The 16,038-nt window shown below is 40.7% G+C and overlaps 1 protein-coding gene across 10 annotated transcripts in view; it reads left to right on the forward strand.

The window, feature by feature from the left end:
- Nucleotides 1-16,038, forward strand: part of ZNF143 (zinc finger protein 143) — a 60,087-nt gene that overhangs the window by 31,429 nt on the left and 12,620 nt on the right. For all 10 annotated transcript variants that reach the window (XM_059135776.1, XM_059135786.1, XM_059135751.1 and 7 more), the window contains 5 exons: nucleotides 722-797; nucleotides 1,513-1,638; nucleotides 5,049-5,228; nucleotides 10,808-11,035; nucleotides 15,521-15,669. In XM_059135776.1, coding sequence (XP_058991759.1) covers nucleotides 722-797; nucleotides 1,513-1,638; nucleotides 5,049-5,228; nucleotides 10,808-11,035; nucleotides 15,521-15,669 — 759 coding nt within the window. The remainder of the gene's footprint in view (nucleotides 1-721; nucleotides 798-1,512; nucleotides 1,639-5,048; nucleotides 5,229-10,807; nucleotides 11,036-15,520; nucleotides 15,670-16,038) is intronic.

A 16,038-nucleotide genomic window follows, 5' to 3' on the forward strand; every position in this document is an offset into this window, starting at 1 on the left:
GTCCATGGTGAAGCCTTGCCTCGGGGCAGGGCCCCTCTCGCAGGACAGGCCCCTCTCGCAGCCTCCATGCTCAACCTTACGTTGTGTAGCTTCCCTGTGGTCTGCTCCTAGCACTCACCATGTCTGTGTTCCATACGGACACCTCTGACCACCTCCAGTACTTCTGTTCTGTAATTAAAATAAGTACTTCTTAACATACAGGATTTAGGTTTGTATCGAGAATTGGTGGGCTATAATTTTTGAGAAAAGCTGTCTTTTGTTTTTAAAAAAAAAGCACATACAAATAACAGACTGAAGTTCAGCCTCGAACAACACAGGTTTGAACTGTGCAATCCTCTTACATGTGAATTTTTTCAAATACGGTATAGTACTGTAAATGTATTTTAATAACATTTTCTTTTCTGTGGCTTCCTGTTTGGGAAGAATATAGTATGGGAAATAATGTGATAACATGATAAACTTTCATTATGCTTTATGTTCTTGGTAACGGTTCTGTTCATCAGTAGGCTATTAGTAGTTTACATTTTTGGGGGGTCAGGAATTTATACACAGATTTTCAACTGCATAGAGGCGGGAGTCAGCACTCCTAACCCCTATGTGGTTCAAAGGTCAACTGTAATTCAACGGGGGGGGGGGGGGGGGAATAAATAGGTCTCTCTTGAGACCATCTACCTGAGGGATGCCTGAAGAAAATAGACTCATGCCTGCATTTTAATGACAGGTCCATGAGCGATCACACACGGGAGACCGGCCTTATCAGTGTGAGCATCTAGGCTGTGGGAAGGCATTTGCAACAGGTAAAAACATTAATTTTCTTCATTTCATAGTTCCACTTAGGGGGCAAGCAGGGACTGGCCCGGGGCAGGGACTGGCCAGGAGCAGGAATTGACCGCTTGCCTTTGTCTGAATTAGTAGATGCTCAATAACCAGGGTTTCGGTCTCTCCTTTAACTTTCTCCTGTCCTGCTTGCTCTATTCTCTCTCTTTCTCTTTCTGCTTCCATTTTTCTCCTCAGGCCTACCTCTGCCTACGGTGGTGTTTCACTCCATACTCTGCTTTCTTTTAGCAGAAAAATAAAGGCCAAGCATTAGAAGCAGACACAGAATTTAACATTAGGACAGACCTGAGGGAACCATGGGCAACAGGGGCTTAGCAGGGGTTGGGGCCTGCCTGGGGAGACATCCAGCAGGGCCAGCACTGGGACCAGGCCTCCTGACTTCCACCCTATTCCTCATTTAATCTCAATACCACCTCAAGCTTTTGGGGTAGGAGTTGTGAACATCTAATAAGATTTGGGCACTTTAAAAAAGAAACACATACAACTTCTTCTAGACAGAGTTGAAACTATGGAATTTCCAGCATGATGACCCTTAGCTGTCATATTCTTGTCGATTGTTGATAGCTGCTCTGTTGTGTTTGCCAGTATTATATCATATTTTTCAATTGTTTAATCTCAGTTGGCATGCTTAGAGGGATCTCAAATAATGAAATTTCTTTTATATTTTTCTTAAAGGTTATGGATTAAAAAGTCATGTCAGAACTCATACAGGAGAAAAGCCATATCGGTGTTCAGAAGATAATTGTACTAAGTCTTTCAAAACTTCAGGAGATCTACAGAAACATATCAGAACTCATACAGGTACTGGTATGAAGAAATACCATATGTAGGCCGGGATTTGACTGATTGATTTAAGGCCAGGAATTTTTTTTTTTTTTTTAATTTTATTCATGTATGTGAGAGAGAGAGAGAACATGTGTGCCCATGAGCTGCGGGGAGGGGCAGAGGGAGAGAATGAGGGACAAGCAAACTAAGCAGACTCCCCTCTGAGTGCAGAGCCCGATGTGGGGCTTAATCCCAGGACTCCAAGATCAGGACCCAAACTGACGTCAGAAGCTTAACTGACTGAGCCACCCAGGCACCCTTAGGCCAAGGATTCTTAAGAAAAAATTTTTTTTAAGATATTATTTATTTATTTGATAAAGAGACAGCAAGAGAGGGAACATAAGCGGGAGGAGTGGGAGAGGGACAAGCAGACCTCCTGCCGAACAGGGAGCTGGATGCTGGGGGCCCATTCCAGGACTCTGGGATCATGACCCCAGCCCAAGGCAGGCGCTCAACCGACTGAGCCACCCAGACGCCCCAAGGCCAGGAATTCTTAATCTGCAGGGAGGGGACTTGGGGAAGGAGTCTCTGGAAATTTCAGAGTTAGCTTCAAGGGTTTCTCTTAAACTCCTTGCTGTTTGTATCTTTCCAGGATGAAGGCCCATAATTTTGTTAGATTCTCAAAGGGGTCCATGTCCCAAAAAGGATGAACAACATAGATACTCTTTGTAGGTATTATAGTCATAGTCAATAGACTATAGTCATAGATACAGTTTGTAGGTATTATCTGAGCAATAGGCTTATTTACCGAGGATTGCTCATCTACTTAGTAGCCCAGCTCAGACTAGAACCTAAGGCACCCAGTTCCTTCTCAATTCAGCATTGCTTCTCCTGTGTTAAGTTGCTGCTAAAGAAAATGAACTCCTAACTGCCCTACAGAAAGAAAGGCTTATTACTTCCTTGTGATCATCTCTCACCTCCTTTAATTTCCTCCTCTCCTTTTCCTAAAGGGTACTTTGTTTTTATCTCCCCTCCCCTCTCTTTCTTGTTTTTAATTATTTGTGGAATTGGAATACCGATTTTAAAGGTAATTATTTGCTTTGGATGAGAGCTGGAGGAATCTCAGAAACTGTTGATAAGAGATGCTGTTACAAACTATTGATTAAGCTTATTTATAGCTTAATAATTTAGTTTAAAATTTTACCACATAGTCTGATAACTTTGTCCCCAGATACTTCTAAGTATTCTAAAATAGTTCAGCAAATTTCCATTGAGGACTTGCTAGTCATTAAAATTTAGCTTATATTTCATACATGATCCCAGATACGCTTTGCTTTACAGTGTTCAGGAACAAAGCTATAGATCTCTGCTTCTATTTTATTCATGTAGTTATTTTTTTATTCATTGTTATCAGATGCAAGTGTTTCCAAATTCCTGCAAATTCTATTTGGATTTGCTGTATAATGCCAACCTGTTATTTAAAAGTTACATAAAAACACAATCTAGTTCCATTAATATTTGGTCAAAACATTGGGATTGTGATTCCTTTGATAGTACTCACTTAGCAAACCATATAGTCATGCATCAGTTTTTAAATTGTGAGTATTTTCATTGGTAAGATGTTGGATTGAGTAAGCGGGCTTCAGGGATGTCTATTACAAACACAAATGATTTCAGCAAAAACAAAGCAAGGTGCTACAGGTCAGAGGAGTAGTGTATATAACACCATGGGAATTGCTGGAATGCTAGATTCCTTATCACAGCATGTCAGAGCTGGGAAAATGTTAAGGTCATCTAGAGCCAGAGAGAAGGAACTTACCCAAGACAGACTCTTTTCCTTAAGTTAACATATTGAGGGGGGAAAAAAACTTTCTCTAAAGAAAGGATCAGAGGTTCCTGCTCCTTTTTAAATAATTTCATACTTGAGGTACAAATATTTTGGAATGATTTTTACCAGCAGGTAAATCATAATTTCACTTGGCCAAAATAAAATAACCAACTTTTATATATAGGTAAATATTTGTTTATCTATACACACACAGATTATTTTTTTTAACCACAAAAGTTGTTTGCTGAATTTGAGCTTATTCTAAATAGGGCACATGGGAATCAAAACCAAAGACTGCTTCCTGCCTAACAGTTTAAAGGCCCTTTAAGTTCTGAGGTTGTATAAAACAAGTATGAAGAAAAGGAATGTAATTGGCAGAATAGACTTTTTCATAAGCTTAGATTATGAGCATAATAATATATTCAGCAAATATATTGATATGTATTATATGCTAGACACTACTAGATTTTTAGAAAAAAAAATTTTTTCAAAATATTATAAATTGAGTTAGGATATAAGCTTTTGGGGGATTCTAGAGTTCAGATATTTTTTTCTAGTTAATTGATTTTTTAATTTATTTTTATTTTTTATTGTTCAAGTATTATTCTTACTCTTAAAAAAATTTTTTTTTAAATAATTTTATGTATTTATTTGTCAGAGAAAGAGCAAGAGAGAGAAAGAGCAAGAGCGCTCATGCAAGCAGGGAGAGCAGCATGCAGAGGGAGAGGGAGAAGCAGGATCCCCGCTGAGCAAGGAGCCCAATGTGGGGCTTGATCCCAGGACCTTCGGATCATGACCTGAGCCAAAGGCAGACGCTTAACCAACTGAGCCCCCCAGGTTTCCCTATAATTCTTATTCTTGACTCTATTTTTCTTTTGTATTTCTTTCTGATTTTTTCTCTCTACTTTTCTTAGCTCATTTTCTTAATATGCCCATCTGGATGACTCCATCTTGGGAAGTCATGCAATCAGTGACAAGTTTTGAACTATATTCAGATTTCCTATAGAAATTTAAATTTGGGGGCACCTGGGTGGCTCAGTGGGTTAAGTCTCTGCCCTCAGCTCAGGTCATGATCTCAGGGACCTGGAATCGAACCCCACATCGGGCTCTCTGCTCAGCAAGGAGCCTGCTTCCTCCTCCCTCTCTGCCTGCCTCTCTGCCTACTTGTGATCTTTCTCTCTGTCAAATAAGTAAAATCTTAAAAAAAAAAAAAAAAAAAAAAATTTAAATTTGGAGTTGAAGATACTATTTACAGGGAAAAAAAGGAAAAAACTCTGAAAGGGAAGCCCTGTACCGGAAGACTAGAGTCTTGAGTATAATCCTAGGCAGAATTGAAGGATAAGACATTTTAATTTTTGGAGTGCCTGGGTGGCTCAGTTGGTTAAGCATCTGCCTTCAGTTCAGGTTGTGATCCCAGAGTCCTGGGACCGAGACCCACATCAAGCTCTCTGCTCAGTGGGGAGTCTGTTTCTCCCTCTCCCTCTACCCCTACCCCTGCTTATACTCTCTCTCTCATTCTCTCTCTCTCAAATAAATAAAAGCTTTAAAAAAAAAAAAAGACATTTCAATTTTCTATGTATTTTTGCACCATGTAATTTATTCTTTTTTGTGTTTTCAGGTGAAAGGCCTTTTAAATGTCCTTTTGAAGGCTGCGGTCGGTCTTTTACAACATCAAATATCAGAAAAGTGCACATTAGGACACATACAGGAGAAAGACCATATTACTGCACAGAACCAGGATGTGGGAGGGCATTTGCCAGTGCAACCAATTATAAAAATCACGTGAGAATACACACAGGTAACTGTCTCCAATTTTTTTTGTCTCTGTCTTTCTTCCATAAACCATTTTCTAGTCATTCCTTCCCTCCTAACACTTGGCGTGGTGGAGGGGGATTAAGCAACTTCAAAAAAACCTTCCCATTAGCTTTTATACACTGATTTATTTAATAGACACTGAACATCTGTTGTGTGTTCCCCTGCCGAGCATCAGAGATACAGAGACAGATACGACATGGTCAAGGGCAATTAAACTGGGGAGAGATGATAGACCTCTAATTGCTATGGAGTGCAGAGTGTCTCCCATTCCTTGAACAAGATGTTTTGGGAGTAGAGAGGGGAGCAGCCATCTCTGTGGGAAGGGAGAAGCGTTCAGGGAAGGCTTTCCAGGGGAAATTGACTTTTATTTTATTTATTTATTTATTTATTTTTAAAAAGATTTTATTTATTTATTTTACAGACAGAGATCACAAGGAGGCAGAGAGGCAGGCAGAGAGAGAGAAAGGGAAGAGAGCCAAGGACTCGATCCCAGGACCCTGGGATCATGACCTGAGCTGAAGGCAGAGGCTTTAACCCAGTGAGCCACCCAGGCGCCCCGGAAATTGACTTTTAGACGGAATCCTAAAATTTGCTAGGTAGAAGGAAGGGGGATCATGATTCCTGACAGGGGAAATGTCACAGTTAAAGACACAAAGTACAAAAAACATGATTTATTTGGAGAATATGGCAGGCCTAGGGCACACATAGGAGACAAGCGTGAAGTGAGGTTGGAGGGGCAGGCAGGGGCCTTGTGTATGTGCTGTCATGGTGAGGGTGTTTTTTAAACTGGCCTTTGTGGTATTTATGGGGCAGAGGGGGAGGGGCAGTCTGTGGCTATATTCTTCTTTAAAAAAACAGCTTTATATAATTCACATAATGTATAATCACTTAAAAATCTGATTCATTGTGTGCCAACTCTACTTCAGTAAAAATGAATAAATTCATTAACTAAAGTATATAATTCACTGTTATTTAGCATAGTCACAGGGTTGTACCATCAGCACAACCCAATTTTAGAGCATTTTTATTCCACCTAAAAGAAACTCCATACTTAGCGGTCTCCTCCCACCGCCACCCACTAGCTGTAAGCAGTCTTCGTTCTGTCCTTATGGATTTGCCCATTCTGGACATTTTAGCCACATGGAATCCTATAACCTAGGGGGTTTTGCATTTGACTTCTTTCACTTAGCATGGGGTTTTGAGGCTCAGCCATGTCACAGCATGTATCTGTAGTTCTTTCCTGTTAATTACTGAATATTATTCCATTATATGAATGTGTCACATTTTATTTCTCCATTGACCAGTGGCTTTCACTTTGGCTGTTATGAATAATGCTGCTCTGGGCATTCATGTACAAGTTTTTGCATGGAATTCTATTTTCATTTCTCTTGGATGTATACTTAGGACTGGAATTGCTGGTTTACATGGCAACTCTGTATTTAACATTTTGAGGAACTTCCAAACTGCTTTTTCTCTAGTGACATGTGAGGTTTCCAGTGCTCCACAACGCAGCTATGAATTATTATCTTTTTGCTTGTAGCCATCCTAGCAGGTGTGAAATGGCATCTATCTCATTGTGCTTTTGATTTGCATTTTCCTGTATCCAAAAGATGTTGAGCATCTTTTTCTGTGCTTATTAACCATATGCAGGTCTTTGGGGAACTGTCTACTCAGATCCTTTGCCCATTTTTCAAATTTGGTTCTTTTAATTGTTGAGTTGTAAAAATACTTTATTATATTCTGGATACAAGTCCCTTATCAGATACATGATTTACAGATATTTTCTCCCATTTTGTGGGTTTTCTCTTCACTTTCTTGATGGTACCATTTGCAGTACAAAGGTTTTTAATTTTGATGCCGCACTTTGCAAATGTATTTTTAGTGGTTGCAAAGGGAAAGGCAAAAGGGAGGCTAAGGCAGAATGTACATTAGTTTTTCAAGAAGTTGTTTAATACATTGTCTTGATTACTGGTATTAAGAGTAACTTTGGGGATGCCTGGGTGGCTCAATTGGTTGAGCAGCTGCCTTCGGTTCAGGTCATGATCCCAGCATCCTGAGATCTAGTCCCACATCGGGCTCCTTGCTCAGCAGGGAGCCTGCTTCTCCCTCTGCCTCTGCCTGCCACTCTGTCTGCCTGTGCTTACTCTCTCTGACAAATAAATAAGTAAAAAAAATAAATGGGTGGAAAAAAAAGAGTAACTTTGCATTAATTTAAAATTAAAAGACATTTTTACAGAAGTTGCAGTGTTTCTCTGGCTGTATTCCCCGGATCCCTGAGTATCTCTGGAAATCTTTTCAGGGATCCACAACAATCCCTTCCCTTTGAAGAGAATACATTAACAAATTTGAATATCATCATGGGCAGAGAGGAAACCTTAAGAGGATTTAAAGAAGGTTTGCCTTTTTTTTTTTTTTTTAAGATTTTTATTTATATTTGAGAGAGAGAGAGCACACAGGGAGGAGAAGGAAAAGCAGGTTCCCTCCTGAGCAGGAAGCCTGATGCAGGACTCAGTCCCAGGACCATGGGATCATGACCTGAGCCGAAGGCAGATGCTTAACAGATTGAGCCACCAGACACCCAAACATTTGCTTTTTCTTAAGAAAAAAATCACTCAGTCCATATTATTGAGAGATTTTTTTTTTTAATTTTATCTATTTATTTGACAGAGATCACAGGTAGGCAGAGAGACAGAGAGAGAGGGGAGCAGGCTCCCTGCTGAGCAGAGAGCCTGATGTGGGGCTCGATTCCTGGACTCCAGGATCATGACTTGAGTCAAATGCAGAGGCTTAACCCACTGAGCCACCCAGACACCCCTACAGAGAGAGATGTTAAAGGGAAATGAGACCAATGGCAAGTAAACTGAGGGCTGTTAGAATATTCAAAGTGAGTATGAGATGGGGAAGGATACAGATGAAAAGACATTGAAGAGGTATCTGCACAGGACTTGGTTAGTCACGAGGTGTAAAGAAGAACCTATCAATCTGGGTTGTGTGAATCATAAAATGGGGGAGAGCAGGTTAGAAAGGGAAGATAACATCGTCACTTTGGAATCTACAGTCTCTGGGTCTCTCTCCCCACTTGAACTCTAACCATCTGTATGTTTGCTATAAGGATTTTCAAAATTTTTACCCAAAATTTATGATCCAAACTGAAAGCCCACTGTAATGAATCTACTTGTGATGCATTTTTCTGTGAAAGAAAAATATTTTAAGTGAGTCTATTGTGAAAACATAGGACATACTGAAGTCATATTTCTGTACGGTCATGTCTTGTGCTTACATTGTGTAGTATGCGTTATTGCCCTCGTGTTCCCTCCATTATTACACTGTTCTCTAAAAAAATGGAAAAGAAAACCATAGATTAGAAGGAAAAATTATATTTTCCTACTATAATGTGTTTTTCTTTTATATCTTTAAGATACTTGATTTTTAGATTATTGTATGTTTGTGTTCTAAAAGGAAAACAGAATTCCTGTCTGATTCTGTACTGGATCATTGTGTATTACAAATCATCATATACCTGCTACTGAGTTCCCTGAATGTTAAATAATTAGATAACTGGTGTTTGAAGTGCTTCATATTAGGTAGATGTTCTTGGTGGATTATAACACAGGTGCTTAAGAGCCTTTGTATGATATTTGGGGGAATTGGCTGTTTTGTTGGTTTTTTTTTTTAATTTTTAAAAGATTTTATTTATTTCTCAAAGAGAGAATCCACAAAACAGGGGAGACGGGCCTAGGGAGAGGGAGAAGCAGACTCCCTGATGAGCAGGGACCCTGGGATCATGACCTGAGCCGAAGGCAGATGCTTAACCAACTGAGCCACCCAACTGCCCATTGGCTGGAATTTTTAGATGGTCTGGGAAAACATTATTTTTCCCATTTAAAGCAAGTGGAATATAGATGCATTACCTAAGAGTTTACTGTTCCACATGTTTAATGGGCAAATTAGATTCCAGTAAGAGGGATGCCTACATTAAGTTTAGAGCTTTGGAACATTTAAATAAAGTCGTGCTCTTGAATGTGACCGTACATTGGATTCACTTTTCTAAAAATAGATTATTCCCCATATTCTTTTTTTTTTTTTTAAGATTTTATTTATTTATTTGACAGAGAGAAATTACAAGTACACTGAGAGGCAGGCAGAGAGAGAGAGAAGGAAGCAGGCTCCCTGCTGAGCAGAGAGCCCGATGCGGGACTCGATCCCAGGACCCTGAGATCATGACCCGAGCCGAAGGCAGCGGCTTAACCCACTGAGTCACCCAGGCGCCCCGATTATTCCCCATATTCTGTCTGCACAAGTCTGACATAATTTTATGGAATGAAACCCAGGCATCGGTATATATTTAGAAAGCTCCAGGTGTGTGTGTGTGTGTGTGTGTGTGTAAAAATACATAAAGAAATTACCACCCACCTGGTCTTTTATGTGATTGAGAAGCAGTGAAGTATCGAGATATAGTACATAGCTATAATTTTTGGTCTGACCCAGAGGATGTCTGGAGTGGAAGAAAAGATTAGCTAATGATATCAGGTAGATAATACAGTAAATGCCCACATTATGCTATAAGTGGAGTGCAAATATTCAGCTATGTAAAATGCAACCCATTCTTTCAGGTTTGGTTAGAGGATCCAGTTAAGGCTGCACAGATAGCCAGTAGAGAGCGCCAAAGTCCAATTCAAATCCACTTCTGTCTTGACTGTGGTTTGCTGCCACCTAGGGGCGGTTTCTGCTCCAGCCTGAATATCAATGGAGCAGCTTTTCTGTTTGGAATTGCCTGCCATTTCCCTTCCTGGCCTTGACCTTACCAGGTCTGTCCCACAGACGGTTACCAAGATAAGAACATTAACCTACCCGGCTTTGGGAACATAGACTGGGCAGAGGAAGGAAGCAATTTCCAATTACTTTATGCTCAGACTTATGTTACAGATGACATCAGGGTGAGATTTTACTGTTTGTGGGTGGTTCTACTGTGTTTAGAACCATGCAAGAAAATGTGATTACGCAAGGAATGGTACAAATGAGAATGAAATAAGACATGCGCGTGTATACACACGTGCATGTGCACATTTTAGAAATTATATGGGTATGTCCTTTTAGATTTCTAAGTGTCTAGACCATGTCTAGTGGACTTTTTAGGCAATCATTTTTTATTGTCCTTATAAAACCCTTAGGGAAAGATGTATTTGTTTTAAAAATAACTGCATTTATTATTTTTTAGTATAGTATTCATATCTAGCTTGTCTAGTTGTAGTTAACAATCAATGAGTTTTATCAAAGCTTAGCATTAAACTTGGCAACTTCTCCGTCCTTTTCTCATCCCTTGAAATTAAGGGAAAAATGGTATTCAGGCACGAGATAAGACTCAGAAATAAGACTACCTTTTGAGCCAAGACAAAAACCATAGTTAATGGAGTCTTTTCTTATGTTTTGTCTTATGGCGTTATAGAAAGAGATCTGAGAACTATCTATTTTTGCTATTAGTTGCCCCCCCCCGTGGGAGAAATGGATTGATTATGCCTTCGTATGCAACGTTGATTTTCTGTGTGTGTGTTCTTTACTTAGGTGAAAAGCCATATGTTTGTACAGTCCCTGGGTGTGACAAAAGGTTTACAGAATATTCCAGTTTATACAAACATCATGTTGTTCACACTCATTCCAAACCATACAACTGTAACCACTGTGGGAAGACCTACAAGCAGATCTCCACGCTGGCCATGCACAAACGGACAGCCCACAATGACACTGAGCCCATCGAGGAGGAGCAGGAAGCCTTCTTTGAGCCTCCCCCAGGTGAGTGTACTTTCCAGTAAAACTCTATGTTGGGGAATTAACAGCTATCATAATTTGTGATTCATAGCATTTTCTCAGATCACAGAGTTTTATTCAAATAATCACACAGACATAGAATTTACAACTGTAGTAAGTGCTGTCAAAGAAATGGGCTTGGTGCTCTGGGACATCTATGGGAAGTTAACCTAGTCTGGGAGGTGTTTTTGTTTTGTTTTGTTTTGTTCCCTGTTTGGTTCTCCTCTTGTTAAACAGAAGGATCGCAATAGAGTGGGTTTAGGACACACAGCTTAGCTCAAATGGCAGTTTTTCTTTTGTCAGACCTGGTTCCATTTGCATATAGGACAGAGGGTTTTAGCTCTTGACTGTGGCTTCTGTTCAGCAAGGAAAGCTGTATTGTCACTAAAGAAGTCCTGGAACCTGGCAGCCTGAAGATTAAGCTTATTTCAAGTGACAGTGGCCTCTAGTGGTAGGAGCAGAGGGGTCAGCCACACCGGGAAGCAGAGGAAGGATCCACTGCTAGATATCTAGAGCAGTCTCGCCTTGCTTCAAGCTGAGTTTGAGTGACTTCTTTTGCTGCTTAATAAGTGACCTCTAGGTATAATAGACTGTGAAGGCAAAGAGTTGCAGTAAATCACTTGCAAAGGCTATGTGAGCTTCCTAGTTTTGTAAAGTTCATTACAGGTTAGCTAGGCACAGTTCTTAAATAGGTTAAAGTGACAGCTACTAGGAGAGATGGGAGAGGGTGGATGGAGGTAAATTTGGTGGAGAGGCAAGGATTTGGCAAGAAGGGGAAATAAGGAGCAAAGTCAAGAGGACATTACAATAGAGGGAAGGGCGCATACAGAAAGCCCTCAGGGTGAAGGGAGCAAAGTAAATTGGAGAGACTAAAAGAAGTCTGGCCAGGGGTGCCTGGGTGGCTCAGTCAGTTGGGTAGATGCCTTCAGCTCAGGTCTTGCTGGGATTGAGCCCCGTATTGGGAGTCTGTCTCTTCCTCTCCCTCTGCCTACTGTTCTGCCTGCTTGTGCTGTCTATCTCTCTATCAAATAAATAAATACAATCTTAAAAAAAAAAAAGAAGAAGAAGTCGTCTGGCCAGTGGGGCGCTTCTGCCCTAGAAAGGAAGGGAGGAGCAGCTAGGCTATTTGGGTGCCCTGACGATGTTGGTCTTAAGCATTAGAGCGGTGTAGCACTGCCAAATAACTCTTCATTGATTCATGTGCTATTCAGCAGTGTTGTAGGAGACAGAAGCATTCATTTCGATAAGAATAAACTCTTGGGAAAAAACATTAGAGGATTGATTACATTCTGTAATTTCATAGGTGAGGAAGTAGAGTAAGTGAAGGTTTTCTTAAAAAAACAAAACCTAGGTTGCCCTGCTGGTCACCACATACCTCCTAAACAAGATAGATTTGAAAATGAAAAGAAATCATATTTTCCCGTTCTTAGAGTGAAGCGTTGAAAAATTTTTAGGTGAAAAATGCTGGTTGGAGAATGAGGGGAAGAGCACATCATTTGCTCCCTGCTGCGGTGGTTCCCTGTAGTTCTTGTTTGTCTTTTCAGACGTCTGTCATGTGTCGAAGTAACAGCTCCTTCAGTCCTGGGTGCTGTGTTTTTGGCAAAGTGCTGTGAGTGCGCACGGTCCAGTAGCCCCCCAAATGCTGGGTCCTTGCAGTTAGAAAGCAGGCTTTGTTTGTTTGTTTGTTTGTTTTTAAAACGGTCTTTAATGATGATAAACTCAGGTTTTAAAATTCTTTTTTTTGTTGTTTTAAGATTTTATTTTTTTGTCAGACAGAGAGAGCACAAGTAAGGGGAATGGGCAGAGGGAGAGGGACAAGCAGGCCTCCCACTGGGCAAGGAGCCGGATTCGGGGCTTGATCCCAGGACCCTGATATCATGACCTGAGCCAAAGGCAGACACTCAACCCACTGAGCCAGCCAGGTGCCCTGGAAATTCTTTTTTTAAGCTTCTTCAGTCTCTCCCTTCAAAGTTGATCTTGCAGATGGTCTGAATTTCTTGTATTCTGGAAATAGTCCGTGAAATACTGGCGTACATTTTGTTAAAAAAATAATCAACAAAGATTGTTTTTCCAAGAATACCGATGTGTTTGCATTCCTTTCCTCTCGTATGATTCTTGAGGTTTTGTAGCCCATTCAGATCATAGTATCTGAATGGCTGTGACACAGAACAGACAGGCGTGAAGTAATGACTGCCGTGGAGATTACACGCCCGGGATCAGAGCCATATGCGTGCAAGCATCAGCCACTACCATGGAGAAGTACTCTTAAATTAGCATAAGTCCTTCCTTGAAGGAAAAAAAATATCCCATATTTGCCCTTTTTCTGGCTTCGTGGGAGGTAGAAAGCCATAGAAGAGAAGGATCAGCAGGCTTCCTGGTTGCCAAGTATAGCAGTAATGGACTGTTGAAATTGCTGTTTACTTGCTGGTTCTTTATGAAATAAAGAAGTGGATGGGGGTTCCTGTTCTGTCCCTCATTAAATGATTAACCTTACCCCAGATAATATGCCATTACCTTGTCTTTACACAATGTGGTCATTGTGTACTGATGACTTGCAATCAGTCACTTGTGTTAAAGAGTAAGTAATTTAGTATTATAGTAGTTTCTGTTGACACCACATTCTGGTTTTGTGGTTAATGTTTATGAAGATTGTCTTATCATTTTTAACAGCTTCTTAAGTGACTGCAAGAACTTCATGCATACTTGCCCTGTTGGAAGGGTTGTTTGCCAGGCAATTTTCCTGTCCTGTACCCCCCATGCCCTGGCACACATGCATGGTATCACAGAATGACTCCAAGTCATAAGAATAAAAGGGGTCTCCAAGAATAAAAGGACTCCAAGAATAAAAGGGGTCTCCCAAAATTAGGAGTTTTTTTTTTTAAGACTATTTATTTATTTGAGAGAGGGAGAAAGAGATATCCTGAGCAGGGGGAGGGACAAAGGGAGAGGGAAGAGCAGTCTCCCCGCTGAGCAGGGATCCTGATGTGGGGCTCCATCCCAGGACTGATCAAGACTTCAGCGGAAGTCTGATGCTTATCCAACTGAGCCACCCAGACACCCTCGAAATTAGAACATTTAAATTTGATTTGGAAAGCTTCGGTTTGGTCTGCTTTGATTCGGTTTGGCTCTACAAAATTGGAGGTGGAAGAATTGGAAAGAGGTGCTGGAAGCCATTTTTATGATTTGGAATATAATACCTATACACTTTATCTATACAAGTATTTATGTCGTGTTTAAAATATTGTCTTTTTATTTTTTTTTTTAAGATTTTATTTATTTATTTGACAGAGAGAGAGATCACAAGCAGGCAGAGGCAGGCAGAGAGAGAAGGAAGCAGGTTCCCCACTAAGCAGAGATCCCGATGCAGGGCTCAGTCCCAGGACCCCGAGATCATGGCCCGAGCCTAAGGCAGACGCTCAACCACTGAGCCATCCAGCCGCACCAAATATTGTCTGTTTTTGAAATGCAAATCCGAACTACACTGCAACAGAATGACTAAAATCACACAGGTGTTGGTGAGAAAAGAACCCTTGTACACTGCTGGTGGGAATGCAAACTGGTGCAGACACTGTGGAAAACAGTATGAAGGTTTGTCAAAAAAGTTAAAAATAGAATTACCCTATGATTCAGTAATCAAATTACTGGGTATTTACCTGAAGAATACAAAAACACAAGGGGCACCTGGGCGTCTCTGTTGGTTGGGTATCAACTTTTGGTTTCAGCTCAAGTCAGGATCTCAGGCTTGTGAGACTGAGCTCTGAGTCGGGCTCCAGCTCAGTGTGGAGTCTGCTTGAGATTCTTACCCTCTCTCTCCCTCTGTCCCTCCCACTCATGCTCTTATTCACCCTGTGTTTATAGCAGCATTATTTACAATAGCCAAGGTATGGAAGCAGCCCAAGTGTCTGTCCATCAATTGATGAGTGGATAAAGATGTACACACACACACACACACACACACACACACACACACGACAGAATGTTAATCAGCTATAAAAAGGAATGAAATCTTGCCATTTACAATGACATGGATGGAGGCAAAGAGTATATGCTAAGTGGAATAAGTCAGAAAAAGAGAAATACCATGTGATTTCACTCATATGGAATATGAGAAACAAAACAAATGAGCAAGGGGAATAAAGGAGAGACAAAACAAGAAATAGACTCTTAACTATGCCAAGCAAACTGATGGTTACCAGATGGAAGGTAGGCAGGGAGGGGGGTGGGTGAAATAGGGGACGGGGGTTAAGGAGTATTGTGATGAGCACCGGGTGATGTATGGAAGTGATGAATCACTGTATTGTACGTTTGAGGCCAATATCGCACTGTGTGTTAATGAACAGGAATTAAAATAAAAATTTAGGAAAAGATAAATAAGAAATATTCAAAGTGATTTAAAAAAGAAAATATACCCTCTGTTTTCTAAACAGCTTGGTTGGTTGGTCAAACAAATGATTCATTTGTTTTAAATAGGTCAAAGTGAAGATGTTCTTAAAGGGTCCCAGATCACGTATGTTACAGGCGTGGAAGGGGATGATGTTGTGTCTACACAAGTAGCCACGGTGACACAGTCCGGGTTGAGTCAACAAGTTACACTTATATCCCAGGATGGGACTCAGCATGTGAGTATCCACCAAAAGCCAAACGAGTTAAATAATATTTCTTTGAACATGGACATGGAAGGCAGGTTCAGCCCCAACTGAGGAAAGCCTTGAATATCAACTCCTTAAAAAAAAAAAGAATATCAACTCCTAGGCAGTGTGAGAGCTAAAGGTGTTCCTGTAGGCCACTGAGAGAGGCTCCGCACAGGGGCATTAGGAGAGGGAGGATGCCTGTGACTCCAGCGTTGGTACTGTTGGAGTGATATTGGTATAGTTACTGGTATAGTTCAAAGGTAATGTGATAAAGGTCAGAACCACAGTGAAATTGAGGGCTTGAAAAGTAAATGGTTCATGAGAAATATAAATCCGAGAAGGGCTAGGATTATTTAG

This window comes from Mustela lutreola, chromosome 1, assembly GCF_030435805.1.
Source record: "Mustela lutreola isolate mMusLut2 chromosome 1, mMusLut2.pri, whole genome shotgun sequence".
Classification (NCBI taxonomy): Eukaryota; Metazoa; Chordata; class Mammalia; order Carnivora; family Mustelidae; genus Mustela; species Mustela lutreola.